At 38.1% G+C, this 12035-nt stretch overlaps 1 protein-coding gene across 2 annotated transcripts in view; it reads left to right on the top strand.

The window, feature by feature from the left end:
- Positions 1-12035, top strand: part of LOC127662083 (shootin-1-like) — a 44915-nt gene that overhangs the window by 15318 nt on the left and 17562 nt on the right. For both annotated transcript variants that reach the window (XM_052153053.1, XM_052153051.1), the window contains exons 12-16: positions 86-171; positions 1809-1915; positions 2059-2109; positions 2600-2726; positions 2816-2957. In XM_052153053.1, coding sequence (XP_052009013.1) covers positions 86-171; positions 1809-1915; positions 2059-2109; positions 2600-2726; positions 2816-2925 — 481 coding nt within the window. In that variant the 3' untranslated portion in view covers positions 2926-2957. The remainder of the gene's footprint in view (positions 1-85; positions 172-1808; positions 1916-2058; positions 2110-2599; positions 2727-2815; positions 2958-12035) is intronic.

Here is a 12035-nt window from a genome sequence, read left to right as displayed (position 1 = left end):
CTTCAAGAGTGAAGCATGGCTTGCTGCCCAACAGGGTGAAACTCTGTCTATGTCAATGTATATATTTCTCTATTTGCTCTTTCAGCTCATTATTGGCTATGCTCCGGAAGAAAAAAGATGTCAGCACTGAAATTCTGTTAGTAGAGAAGGACTCCTCTGAGAAAAGCCCAGGTGAAGAACAAAGATCCTGCACAGAATTATTAGAGATAATTTCCCATCTGCTGTAAACCTGCACTGTTCAAAAGTTCAGCTTTTTTAAAGTGTGCATAGGGAGGGGGCCAGGGTAGCTCAACGAGTATTGATGCTGACTACCACCCCTGGAGTCATGAGTTTGAATCCAGAGTATGCTGAGTGACTCCAGCGAGGTCTCCTAAGCAACCAAATTGTCCCGGTTGCTAAGGAGGGTAGAGTCACATGGGGTAACCTCCTCTTGTTCGTGATTAGTGGATCTTGCTCTCAATGGGGCGTGTGGTAAGTTTGCGTGCATCACGGAGCGTAGCATGAGCCTCCACATGCAGAGTTTCCGTGATGTCATGCACAGCAAGCCACCTAATATGATGTGCGGATTGGCGGTCTCTGAAGCAGAGGCAACTGAGACTTGTCCTCCGCCACCCAGATTGAGCTGAGTGCGCCACCACGAGGACCTAGTAAGTAGTGGAAAATGGGCATTCCAAAATTGGGGAGAAAATAAATAAATAAATATTTAAAATTATAGTATCCAGTGGTGACTGATGTTTCAAGGTTTTGCTATTGTATAGTTTCATTAGCAGGGCTGCCCTGCAGGTCCTCGTTGAGCTGTATGAAAGCAAAAAGATTACAAGCATTTATGTTGACCATTTCTATCAGTGTTAAGTGTCAATTAAAATGCTGCATTGTATTCATAAGAGGGAATGTAATTAATGTACACAGTTTTGTATATTGTAAAGTTCAGTTCCTCATTACGCAGCAGCCGTTACAAATGAAAGACTTGGGTCAAGTTCAAGTTTGTCCTGAGCTATTTCTTTCAGCCCTAAAGTAAAAATGAAGGAAAAAAAATAATAGAAAACGACTTGCAGTATTTAGCTGAAGGACAAACGCTCTTGTACAGAGTTTGGATAAGTCATTACCCATTTATGTTAACAGAAATGTGACAATTCTTCAATTATCGGCACGATTATTTTATACAATTTGGCTGGTGAACTTTCACCTTTTTCACAGGGTTTGAACATTCTGAAGGAATGTTGCTCTTTCAAATGCGTTGACTCAAATTCTTTCACACGTTATAATAATTAGAACTGCTAGTCAGACTTCTTATAAAAGTAGAACAACATTTTGATGAACTCCTATGAATTGGTTGTCATTGCACATTACTGTAGTTCTGAAATGCATCGGTCTAAATTTGAAATGCACACATAAAAAAAATGAGATTGACATTTTTATCATGTCTGAAAAACATCAGATTCTGGTAAGCAAATAATATTCACAGTGTTTGCCAAGGCCACTAAACAAAGAAGACATCACACAACTTTCTTTCAATTTGGTTTTGATGTTTGTGCATTCTTGACACCCTAATAAGCTTCTGCTCAGATGTGTTTGCACATGTCTGATATTATTCTGTATCTGAAATGACTGTTGATGAAAAGCAGCCTTTTAACAGCAGAAGTGTGTTCATCTGCTTAAATACTACTTCTCATAAGAGAAATCTGTAATTAAAATGGTCATCATGGATTCTATAACTGCAGTAATATTCAGGCAATGAATTTGTGTAAATCTGTGTATAAATGTTTTTTAATAGAAATTTCATTTGCCCATGTCTGTGTGTTTAACAGAGAAGGACGTAAGGCAGCAGGCTGTTGATGAGATGATGCAGCGAATCAAAAAAGGGGTTCAACTCCGCCCTGTTTCCCAGACAACCAACAGAGCAAGACCAGGACCGGTACACATTTAGGCCTACCTCATACAAACATCTTTACCTCTCTGTTACTTCAGCCATTGCAACCTGTCATTAAAGATTGAGAAATATTTTCTTTTATTTCATGACATGCTACTTAAACATTTCTCGGATGGATTTTCCTGCAGAAAGAACGGACACCATCCAATTCTGCCATACAGGAGCTTCAGGGAATCTTGGTCAGGGTTGCTTTTTATTTATTTATTTATATTCTCTAATTTTGAATTATCTATGCTTTTATTGTATTACTTATTATTTTCACAAGTTTTCAGAACACTCCTCAAAATTGATAGTCCCACCCCAACTCACACCATTGGCTGATCAATGTTGACTGACAAAAATGTTTCGATATTGCCAAAAAGCAACAGTGTTTACACTTTTTGGGGGAATAAACCTTCTTATAGTTACTTATAATGTACTTAGTATTCTAATAGAGTCTGCATATTAAGCTTGGAAAGGAGAAAGCATTTAAACATCCAAAAAATTACACACTTTACCTTTAGATATCTATAAATAAATAAATAAATAAATGCATATATTTTTAATTAGGAATTATTTATTATACATTATTTCAATCAAATAATGCAATAAACATTATGAAAAATAAAATTCCAGTGTGTGTGAAGAAACTGTTTGCTGTTGATATGGTAACGGAATATTTCTATTTAGAACTCCGTAAAGCGTCCCGGCCCCTCCCCCTCATCTGGGACAGGCCCTCCGTCAGCATCGCCAAAGTCCGAGCTAGAGAAAGCCCTGCACAGACGGAGACAAGCGTTGAAGACTACGCAGAATAACAGTCAGTTAAACACCCTCAAACACATGACAACTCATTCTTGGCCACTTGAGCCAGCAGATCTGTTTAACTTGTCTTCCTTTCCCTTTCAGCGACTCCCAGTAGTGTTCTGGATGTGACCCAGATAAATCAGACTCTGCCAGAAACAGGCCAAAGCACAAGGGACCAGGACATACAGCTCAACAACCACAATTCGCACTGACCAACCCAAAACCACAAAGGAGAACATTAGTTGTGAGTATCTCAACTACAGATTAACAGACCAATAAAATGTGTCTTCCTGAATCATGATTTAAGGAGATTAAAATCACTTTTATATGAGATTAAATGGAGAGTAATATGTGACTTTTGCTTAAATCTACTGCTTTTTATCTGAAAAGTAATCTCACATGTATCTTTTATAGAGATTCAGGAGATCCCAACCATTACTCAAACTGTGCTCAGATTTGCCAAGATACTAACATCTGCTAACAAAAGTCAGAGATTGACACTTTAAATGAAGTAAATGTAAAGAGAACTCAATTAAATGAATAGTTCACCAAAAATGAAAGTTCTCTCATTTACACACCCTCAAGCCATCCCAGATATGTATGACTTTCTTTCTTCTGCAGGACTGAAACATAGATTTTTAGAAAATATCTAAATTTTGTAGGTGCATGCAATGCATGTGAATGGTGACCAAAACTTGCTCCAAGAAAGCTCTATAAAGCACATTAAGGCAGCATAAAATTAGTTTATAAGACTCCAGTGGTATAATCCATGTCTTCTGAAGCAATCTGTTTAGATTTACATATACATTGATGCATTTGGCAGACACGTTTATCCAAAGCGAATTGCAGTGCATTTATTACAGGGGTAACCCCCCGGACCAACCTGGAGTTAAGTGTCTTGCTCAAGGACACAATGGTGGCTGTGGGGATCTAACCGGCAATTGATTAAACGACTGGAGTCTTATAGATTACTTTATGCTGCCTTTTATGTGCTTTTTGGAGCTCCAAATTTTTTATGAACATTTGCTTGCATTGTGTGGACCTACTAAGTTGAGAGATTCTTCTAAAAATCTGCATTTGTTTTCAGCAGGAAAAAGAAAGTCTTACACATCTGGGATGGCATGAGATTGAGTAAATGATGAGAGAATTTTCATTTTTGGATGAACGATTCCTTTAGGTCTCCTGAGATGTAACTTTAAGCAATGAAATTGTGTTTGTGTGTGTGTGTGTGTGTGTGTGTGTGTATATATATATATATATATATATATATATTAAAATGTATATATTTTTGGTATGTTGTTTGATTTAGGGATTCATTTATATATTTTTGTTTTTTAGGGACCTTGTTCTCTTTGAGTGTCTTTGGGAGTTTAATAGTAGTGAAACAAAATACTTCTGTCCGAAGTCTTTGAGAACTCTGAAGTAGTTCAGAGAGGACAGTCCATCTAAAGTTATTGACAAATGCTTTGTTTGTGTGAGACGTGTTTCTAGAGGGGCGTTGGTGACTACCCTTGAACATTTGCCAACCTAGTGTGTTTTTGAATGGCCCTGTCTAGACCAGTATTAACTTCATAATGTCCCACTCAGTAATTACAAGGCGCTGGGGTGAACTTATCCCCTTTTAACTATTTTTGTACAGTTTCACGAACCAGGATTTATTTATTTTTTTAAACTTTTTGCATTGGTCTTTCTGTGTCAGAAATTGTTGTTTTCAGCGACAATGACAAAGAGAAATGATTTGGTGTCAGCAATCATGCAATACTTTTATTCCACTAGAAGAGATTGAAGAGATTTTGTAAAATAATAGACCATGAATTGACACAATGTATACATTTATTGACTGAGCTGTAATGAAATGTATTATTCTTTTGCTAAAATTGTTCAAATGCCAACATGACAATAAGACTGTTTTGAATAGAATAAAGTCCTTCACTATTGCGCCAGAATCACGTGATGAGGAGATATTGTGAGAGCAGGTTGATATCTGTGCCACCCTATATACTTCAGTAATGGTGGTTAGACTTTCGTGAGGTGCATGTATACAGCAGAATTCCTTGGCTTAGGTAGGAATGAACCTCTTTTCTGGAGCTGTGCACATACCTGCTGCTGTCACATTGACTTCCAGGCACTTTTTTTTTTTAAATGTTAATAGAAGAAGCTAGTTCTGATTTTCCTTTTCAATGTTACATTTGAAGTTCTAGAGTTTTGTGTTGTTAAATCGAGTGGTGGCGCATTCAAAAGTGTTTTCACTATTTTTTCATATAGTAGTACTGGAGTGCATTTTAAAGGCAAATGCATTTTATTTATTTTTTTTTATGCATTTGGCAGACGCTTTTATCCAAAGCGACTTACAGTGCAATTATTTCAGGGACAATCCCCCCGGAGCAACCTGGAGTTAAGTGCCTTGCTCAAGGACACAATGGTGGTGGCCGTGGGGTTAGAACCTGCAACCTTCTGATTAACAGCCCTGTGCTTTAGCCACTAAATCTGCAAATCAAAAAAAATGTAATATATAAGGTATCTCTTAATTTGCAGACAAAGATATAACCGTAGATATGAATGTACTATAAAAGTAGAAGATGAGATCTAAAGGCTGTCTAACTTATACAGTAGCAGGTTGCAAGGTTGTGAAATCATTCAAGACAGATTTAAAGCATCTCTGCAGACTCAAGGGCATGCTATTTGTTTGAGGTCAGTGTTAAATCTTCCAGTTGATTTTCTATCTTCCGTGGAACACAAAAGGAGATGTTTGGCAAAATGGCAGACATTTTGGCAGAGTGTTTCACAGAAGAAAGTCATACAGGTTTGGAACCACATGCGGTTGAGTAAATGATGATATAATTTTCATTTTTGGTCTTTTCATCAGTATTGGATAAACCTCATCTTTAATTTCTAGGTTTTACAGTGCCCAATTCACAGTACTGTGAATTGAATTTCTAAAACTTTGTATCGTTATTATCCATGTACATTCTATTGGGAAGTGTTACATTTTGCCAGAATTGCACACCAGATCAGATTTTCACAATGGAGTGATGTTTGTCACGCTTTGTTACACAACAGGATTTCATTTCCTCTGGTGAGCTGCAGCTGCTGTGATGTGTTGTGCTGTGAAACAGGAGGTGTGTGTGTCCGTCCATCCGTCTGCGCCAGGGCTCAGTGACGCCTTCATACACTTGGGCACAATTTCCAGTGCTGCTTAGAGCTCTTCATGGGGTTAAATCTTCCCGGATGCAAGATGAAACTCTATCCCCCTCCTTCTGTTTCTAGTTCGCTCTCTCTTCACATTTCTCTCCTTTTTACTCTGTTCCTACTCTGACCCTGGCCTGCAACAGAGAATAACACACTGGACACTCCAGTTCAAGAACGGTTTTAAAAATGCGTGGGTCATCTTTTAGAATTTTTGTAAGAGCTTTGTGAGATGTTGTTGTGCTATTTTAGATTTAAAGTCTTTTGGACTCATTACAAAACATGGGGATGTTATATGTTGGTTCAACTCAAATTAGTCATGGCATTGTAAAAATTATTTTATTTAATTTTTTTGGTCCAAACTTATCATCTTATGGTAAATGGTCTGCACCTACATAGCACTTTTTTTAAACATAGGGGTTTTCTAAGTGCTTTACACTGACTCATTCACCATTCACAAACACACTCACGCACCAATGACGGCAGAGCTGCCATGCAAGTCGCTAGCCTGCCATTGGGAGCAACTTGAGGTTGAGTGTCTTGCCCAAGGACACTTTGGCATGTGGAGTCGTGTGGGCCAGGAATCCAACCACTAACATGCTCTACCACCTGAGCCACAGCCGCACACCATCTTATCAGTATTTATTCCCTGTGAATCAAACCCATGACTTTGGTGCTGCACCATGCTCTACCAGTTGAGTTGCAGGATCACTGATAAGAAATTCCATGTAAAATCAACCAAATTTCTGAAACTTCTAGAACAAAATTTGTTTTTGTTTTGTTTGTTTTTCAACGTTAGAGTGCCTGTAACTCCAGAAGTATTAAATATATCTTAATATCCTTTTAGATTCTGGTTCAGGATAAACTCGCCTCCTGGTATCTTCATTTGTAAGGCCCTGTGTGGTTAAATCCCAGAGATATGGGTCTCTTAGTGTGGTTCCATATGAATTTTATTTGTTTATTTTTTTTTCATTTAACTTATGTGCAATGGTCGAAATCAAAATCTGGATCAGCTAGATTTTCTAGGCCAAAAAATAAATCATTATTTTCAATATTTTTTAAAAAAAAATACATGATTAAAATAAAAAATTTTTTTTAAATGATTAAAGTGAGAAAGAATAATAAATTGTTAACACCATCCATAACTGTTGATAAAATTCACTGATTAAACAGAGGATAACCAAACATTGATGCACACTTCAATTGTTGTTAACCTTCCCTGATCAAACAGAGGATAAACAAATTGTTTGCACACACATAGTGAGGAAGAAGTTGTATCAAAATAGAATAATTAAAATGAAAGACAAGCAAAATGATTCATTGAAATCAATAAGTGCAGCACAATGCTCAGTCAGAAAATGCACCGCTTTACAGATGTGTTTTCAGTCTGGATTTAAATGTGGTTATGTCTATGGGATGTAGTCATTGGGCGATAGGGCTAGATAGTTCTGGGAATTGTCTGCATAGATATGGTATGCAGTTTGGTTCTTTTTCATAATTTGGATTAGTGGGAGCATGCAGGTTGAACAGGAGGGGTGCAAGAATTGAGCCTTGTGGGACTCTTCGCATCATGGATGTCCACTCAGATTCATAGTTGTCTATGTTCACATTAGTAACCCCTACCTTCTAGATATGACCTGAACCAGCTGAGGACTGTCCCAGGGAGCCCTATCCAGTTATCCAATCTGTCTAGGAGAATGTTGTAGTCAACAGTGTCAAAAGCAGCACTGAGATTTTGTATTTAGGATATATAATTTAGGATCTTTATGAGCGCCGTCTCTGTGCTATGATGTGGTCGGAAACCAGACTGTAAATCGTCCAAGAAACCATTCGAGATTAAGAATTTGTTCAGCTGATTGAAAACAAACTTTTCAATGATTTTGCCAATGAAAGGAAGATTTGAAATTGGTCCTTAGTTGTTCAATATTGAGTTATCTAGATTGTTCTTTTTAAGAAGGGGTTTGACAACTGCATTTTTCAGGGACTTCGGAAATGTGCCTGAAAGGAGTGATGCGTTTACTATTTCTAACAGATCTTTTTCCAGAGAGTTAAACATGTTTTTGAAAAATGTTGTGGGGAGTGTGTCAAGACAGCAGGTTGAAGTTTTAAGATATTGTACTTTTCCACCAGACATGGTGACTAATTTCTGAAGTTTTTGTGGTGGGTGCTGTCTGACCTGCAACATGAGGATGAGCTGATCTGCATTCTAATATCATTTATCTTCTTGGAAAAAAAAAATGCAAACTTGTTGCATTTTCTGTCAGAGAGCATTTCACAGGCAACCTGTGTTGGGGGGTTTGTTAGTCTCTCTACAGTAGCAAAAAGAGTGTGGGTGTTTTTTTTATATTGCTGTTAATAATGTTTGAGAAGAAGGTCTGCCTAGCTGTGCCCAATTCCAAACTGAAAGCATGAAGGCTGTCTTTATAAATATTATAATGGACTTCAAGTTGTGTTTTCCACCACATTAGTTCGGCTTTACTGCATTTCCTTTCCATGTTTTTCACTGCTGTTGTGTTTTTTTCAAGGTGCTTTATGTCTGCCAGTGATCGTCCAGACCTTTACAGGTACAATGCCATCAATAGCATATTTAACTTTAACTCAAAAGTTATCGAGGAGATCATCAGCACAGTCTGGGGATATACTCGGTTTCAAAGATATAACCTTGATAAATTGCACACTAGTGTTCTCATTTATGTACCTCTTTTTGACAGAGACAGGTCTAATTTCAGTGGCAGGAGAAATCAATATTTCAAAGAATATATAGAAATGGTCAGATAGCACAAAATCCTTAAAAATATTAGACGAAATGTTCAGACCCTTGCTAATGAGCAGATCAAGAGTGTGTCCGCGATTGTGTGTGGGTCCATCTACTGTACATGTTGAGTCAGATCAAAAGTGTTAAATCTGTTTGGAGTTCTTTGGCAGTGTTGTGTTCAGTATTATCCATATGAATGTTGAAATCAATAACAAAAGTCAAATTCAGAGGAAGTTGTTGATGGCAGTTCTGTAAAATCATCAACAAAGCCAGGAGAGTATTTTGGAGACCTATAAATAATTATAATTAGAATGTGTGTAGCACCTTTTAGTACAATACTTAGATATTCAAATGTCAAGTAATCACCAAGTGACACTTGCTTGCATTGAAAGACATCTTTATATGTTGCTGCTAAATCTCCACCTCTCCTAACGTCTCTGCAGACACTCATGAAAGTAAAGTTTGGAGGGGCTGATTCATTGAGGACTGTTTCATTGCAGCCATTATCTAACCAAGTCTCATTTAGAAACAAAGTCCAGGTTGTTTGTGGTGGTGAGGTCATTGACTAGAAATGACTTGTTCTTTTGTGAGCAGATGTTTAAAAGTGCTAGCTTGACAGTATCCGTTTTTGGCCCCACAGTAATGTTGGATTTATGTCTAATATGCAACAGATTAGATTGGTTTGCCATGCGTATTAAGAGAGCCTTAGACTTCCTGTCACTTAACATAACAGATATTGAAAAAGCTACTGGTACAGTGGGTTCCCACTTGGCCTGTAAACATTGCTACTGTAGCGTGGACCCGATACGCATCAATTAGAGCCGTTATCAGTTATTTGTTGTTCATCGAGAGCAGACTGAATGACGAGATGTACCCTTGCATTGTGGCAGTGACTGGATAACTCTCAGAGGGTGAGCTTGTCCTGCAGGCTTTGGTGGTAGAGGGGCCTGCCATTTTTGGTTTGTATCTGGGGGCTCGCAGCAATGGAATGGGAGAGCTTTCTACCAGCATACACAAGTTCCTCCAATTTCTCAGAGAAGCTCAGAAGTGGGGATGTTGACGAGAGGGAGAAGATGTGTGGTGACAGACTGTTACTCTGGTGTTTCTGGAGGCTGATGTATGTTGTTGTTGTTATCTTGGCTCCCAGTTTTATGTCGGCACAGTCTGACATTAGTATGCTTTGTGTTTGGGGCTCAGCCCCATGTAGTTGTGTCTTCACTAAGTTATTGAGGGATTTGTCGATCCTATGGTCATCCAGACACTGCGGTGGTGTTTGTGTGCCATCCAGATTGAGTGGATTTGTGTACGTTGCAGATGGATGGAGGGAGAAGTAGATATTGTCCTTTTGCACCATGTTTGTTTGGGTGAAGGCAATCTGATTTAAACAGTTCTCTTGACTCAGAAAAGATTGAAATTATCAATGTAGTTCTGTCCTCTCATGTTGCAGGTTTTGTGCAGCCAAGTGTTCAGACTTAACAACTGAGAACACATATTTGTTCCTTGGCTGGGAGTGGTCCACTAATGAATGACTGAACTTTCAATCTCCAAAGTGTTTCAAAGAGTTCATTGAACTTAGAGTTCTGACTGCTCTTTCTTAATATCATTTTCCCTCACATGTAAAATAACTAGATTCACAGTCTTATAGTTCATCAGAATGTTTATAAGTTCTTTATTTACCTCAGAATCGGTTGCTCGAGAAATGCACCAAGTGATAGTAGCCCTGCTACCAAAGTTTCTGATAATGGAGTCCCCCACTATCAGAGTTTTGGGCTCGGTTGTTATCTCAGCTGAATGCTGCTGCCTGCTCAACCTTGAGCACCTGCCAGATGTAGTGTTAGCTGCTGGCTGTTGTGATCTAAACCAGATCACGTTTGGGGTTTCCTCCTCATTCATTAATAGTTCAATTCTATTTTCAAGACGTATTTGGGGTGGAAGAATGCCAGTATTGGTTAGTCGAGTCATAACTGGAGTGGAAGATGCCAATGCTGTAATATGAGATGATTGTGACTGATATGTCGAGTACCTTTGGGTCTAGCTCCATTTATGCCATTGGTTTTTGCTCCCACTTTTGCCATCTGTTTTGCTGGGTTAAGCTCTTAAGTATAGCCTGCCGAGGAACGTTTGATTCACAGGACTCACCGGCTGTAGGCTGAGGGAGTCCACGGTGACACTATCCTGTGTATTCCTTCAAGGTTGGCAATACTGCAAGTAGTTTTGTTTCAAGCGCTGTGCTGAACTTCTGATATGAAAATTAGAGATTAAAATGTGAAAGCAAGGGAGCAAAGCGTGGAGCAGTAGCAGATGCAGATGCGTCCGAACACTAGCGAAGCAGGAATTTATTTATTCACATAAAGTCAGTTATGTTATTATTAGGATTTCAGAGAGTCCAGAAATACATTAATATTAAGAATAAGTGACTAAATTGACACTTCAGTAAATGCAAATCATATATAGTTTTTGATTTTCGGAAATGTACTTCTGCAAAGCTCTGGAATGCATAATTAGGGACGCAATGTGTGGGTGTCAGAGACCGTATCTCGTAGCGATCCTAAACTTGGCATGTTCACATTATGACCCTGATGATCAGTTTTGTAGTGGACAGACTTTGCTACTGCCTATACAAGTTAGACAGAGAGAGACAAAATCAGAGATAGTTTAGTGAATGCTAGGATGAATTAATTTTTGAACATTTGGATTTAACCTTGAATTGGTTTCTTTTCCTAAAGGACAGTAGAGAGGTGACATTTAAAGACAAGAAGAGGTGGAGGTGGCATCCGGAAATGACTTGAATTATTGCGTTTTATTTTGCAATGTGTCGGAGCATATGCACAACCAACCAGGCTGTGTATGACAAACTGTTCACAAAATAAGAAGACCAGGAGTAGCTTTGCTCTCTTTGTTATTGCTACAATAGATTTTAATTCAATTAAATTAGAATGATACGCTTTCAGAAAAGCTGTCACATTGAGAACATGTTTTAATTGCCACACAAATAACAGCTTGTGTGTGTAAAATACTTAATAAATACTTGATTGTTTTTTTTTTTGCCTGTTTGTTAATTTTTCAAGCAGAATGATTGGCTGGTGGGGAGTCACAGTAACTTGTACTGCTGGTCTCAAATCTCTGTCTATATGCCCCTAGCACCTCCACACACACCCGCAGTGAAATAGTAATTTTATTTTCACAGATCTCACCTATTAAAATGCAGTTTGCTCTGCGTCATTTTATTTACACTTGTCCTGACTCCTTACTCTTTTCTTATTATTACCTAATTCAGTCAGGTTGAGTTAATCATATTAAGTAATATTTTTTAATTGAATAAAACCAGTTAACTTGGATGTTATCAAACAAAGCACAGTTTTAACAAACATGTTGCTAATT

The sequence above is a fragment of the Xyrauchen texanus genome, chromosome 22 (assembly GCF_025860055.1).
Source record: "Xyrauchen texanus isolate HMW12.3.18 chromosome 22, RBS_HiC_50CHRs, whole genome shotgun sequence".
Taxonomy (NCBI): Eukaryota; Metazoa; Chordata; class Actinopteri; order Cypriniformes; family Catostomidae; genus Xyrauchen; species Xyrauchen texanus.
Note: the sequence above shows the minus strand (reverse complement) of the source record. Positions and strands in the feature narration are given on the sequence as shown.